At 39.2% G+C, this 2,363-nt stretch overlaps 1 protein-coding gene across 1 annotated transcript in view; it reads left to right on the forward strand.

Moving 5' to 3' along the window:
* RBBP6 (RB binding protein 6, ubiquitin ligase) overlaps positions 1 to 2,363 on the forward strand; it is a 60,728-nt gene that overhangs the window by 33,916 nt on the left and 24,449 nt on the right. The window contains 1 exon segment of the mRNA XM_019473964.1: positions 988 to 1,087. Within this exon segment, the coding sequence (XP_019329509.1) occupies positions 988 to 1,087 (100 nt within the window).

The following is a 2,363-nucleotide window of genomic DNA, read 5'->3' on the forward strand; positions in this document are numbered from 1 at the left end:
TTAAGCTTACTCAAAGTGTCTCAGGTAGTTGGTTTTTTTTGCTTGGGCCTTATGTAAAAGGTCAGAAGGTTTTCCTCCTCTTCAAAAGACTAACATGGTGTAAGCCAAGGCAAAGCATGGATAGCTTCGGGGCACACACTGTTTTCGAAAGGCTTTTCAAGGCTGTCTTCGTAAGTAATTTTGTTTGAGGCTCTCTGCTCTGTGAAGAGCGAATTGGAAGAATTCACGTGCCTTTGGTTAATGCGAACTTGAAGATTAGCTTAAGAGGGGAAATAGCACTTTAGTTGGAGGCAATTCTGCCCTACTTGGGAAAGCAAGCTCAGAAAAAGAACCCAAATTTCTGTGATCCAAATTGTAGCACTGCCAGATTTCCGTTCAAATGTAAAGCAGTGGGCAGCTGAGAAGTGTGGTTGTTGATGGGTTAAGCTCCAAGAAATAGACGGAGGTGGCAGGCTGCCTTCTGTGTTCTGTCAGTCTCGAGCACTAGCAGCAGAGGTGAATCGTTTCTAGTTAGCAGCTATGAAAGCAATGGCGCAGAGTTTTCATGCTTTAGCCGAGTGCCTGTTTCGTTGCAGGGCAAGCTAGTCAGGCTTTAGAACCTGGTTTAGGCAGGTGAGACTGCTGTGCTTTGTTTTTCTCCAGAGAGCTATTGGTTTTGTAGCCTAATAGAAGCAAAAGCAACTTAAGCTAGGTCGGGAGAGAACCTCATGCATTAGCAGACTGCTTTAGTGATCTTTGAGACCATTTTGCTGTTGGCATTCAAACTATTTTAAAAAAATAAAAAGATTTTGCTGCTTGTGTTTGATATCAAACCTGAAGATTTCTTGCAATGTACTGTTAGTGTATTGAGACGATAAAAGCGCAATGTTACATATAAAATATTGCTTTTATATCTGTAAAGGGATTCTCTGAAGTGGTATGTAATTACATATTAATATACATTCTTACGAATTGACTAATGTTTTTCTGTATCCATCATGTTTTCAGAATACACAGATGATAATGCCCTGATTCCTAAGAACTCATCGGTAATTGTTAGAAGAATCCCTATTGGAGGAGTTAAAGCTACCAGCAAAACATATGTTATGTAAGTATCCATACAGCATTGTATTCTTTCTTAGGGGTTTCAGTGTGTTAATTTTTTTATGGATATTAGTTTACAGAGGCATTCAGGTTCTGTCTTTCTTGTTAAAACTGCTGTTAGTCTTTGTTGCCATGGGGTAGATTTTAGTGTATCTGTCCCAAAGTAGACTTACATTTTTAGGCCTGCTGGGACATGGGCTTTGAACTGCAACAATGGTAACTTTTAAGATGATTCTGTTGGGTTTGTTCTTGGTGTTGATTTTTCTGAGACCCAAGTTGTAGATCCTGTTTCCTCTATGTGGAGAGATTCCTTATTATATGTGTTTGTTTTTATTGCTTTTGTAGTAAAGACAGATACAGATTGTAGTGTAAACTTATAATTTGTTCCCATCTCCATCAGAAGAGTCTGATGCTATTTCTTGCATTTGGGGGAGGGGGGGAGATGGGATGTGGCAGGTATTCTTATGCCCCAAATCTGGGGTTTTGCATACTAGCTATAGAGGAAAGACCAAGGGTTGCCAGCTGGCGAACCATGCAAACAAGAAGTTCCATTCATAAGTGATTCCTATCAGTTTCCTAAAGACAATGTCTGTTTCAGGCAAGAGAAAAAGAACGATATCCTTAAGTGTATTGTCTTTTGTGCGAGTACGATGAAGGAATAGTTAATCCTTTCTGAACTTGAAACTCAGTAAGCAGTTTAGCACGTTACCAAATGTTACTAGTTATCTTTCTAAGTCTGTTTTTACCCTAAGCTGATATCTGTGCTCCAGGTTTTAATTCTGTATTCCTAAGATTTATGGAGGACAGAGAATTGGATGTATTGATTAAAATGACAGATACTCAAATGCAATCCTGACTACAGGATTATTGCTGTCATTTATGTATTCACACAGTCCGGTTCTAGATCAGCTACATTAGCATTGTTTGAATGGTCATGATTTCCAGCCTTCTTAAAGATAGGCCTCTCCACCACAATTAGTAGATATTATTAGCTTGTGGTTTTGCCATATATTTCTAATGATGGTTCTCAATAAATAAAGTAGACTGAGTTACAGTGTGTCTCGAACAAACAGTACAGCAGCATCCTGGTACCCATGAAGCATTTGCAAGCAAAAACCTGAATTTATGTGGCTCTTGGGTGTATTACTGCAGTAGTTGTTGCAGTGCTTTCAGGCACTACCTAGTAATTCTGGATGCCACAGCATTGTGCTTATAAACATGGCCTTGTTTTGGGGGTTAATTTAACTATGTATGCTTAGTGCTGTCTTGTCAATGCATCC

The sequence above is a fragment of the Aptenodytes forsteri genome, unplaced genomic scaffold (assembly GCF_000699145.1).
Source record: "Aptenodytes forsteri isolate BGI_AS27 unplaced genomic scaffold, ASM69914v1 Scaffold55, whole genome shotgun sequence".
Lineage (NCBI taxonomy): Eukaryota > Metazoa > Chordata > Aves > Sphenisciformes > Spheniscidae > Aptenodytes > Aptenodytes forsteri.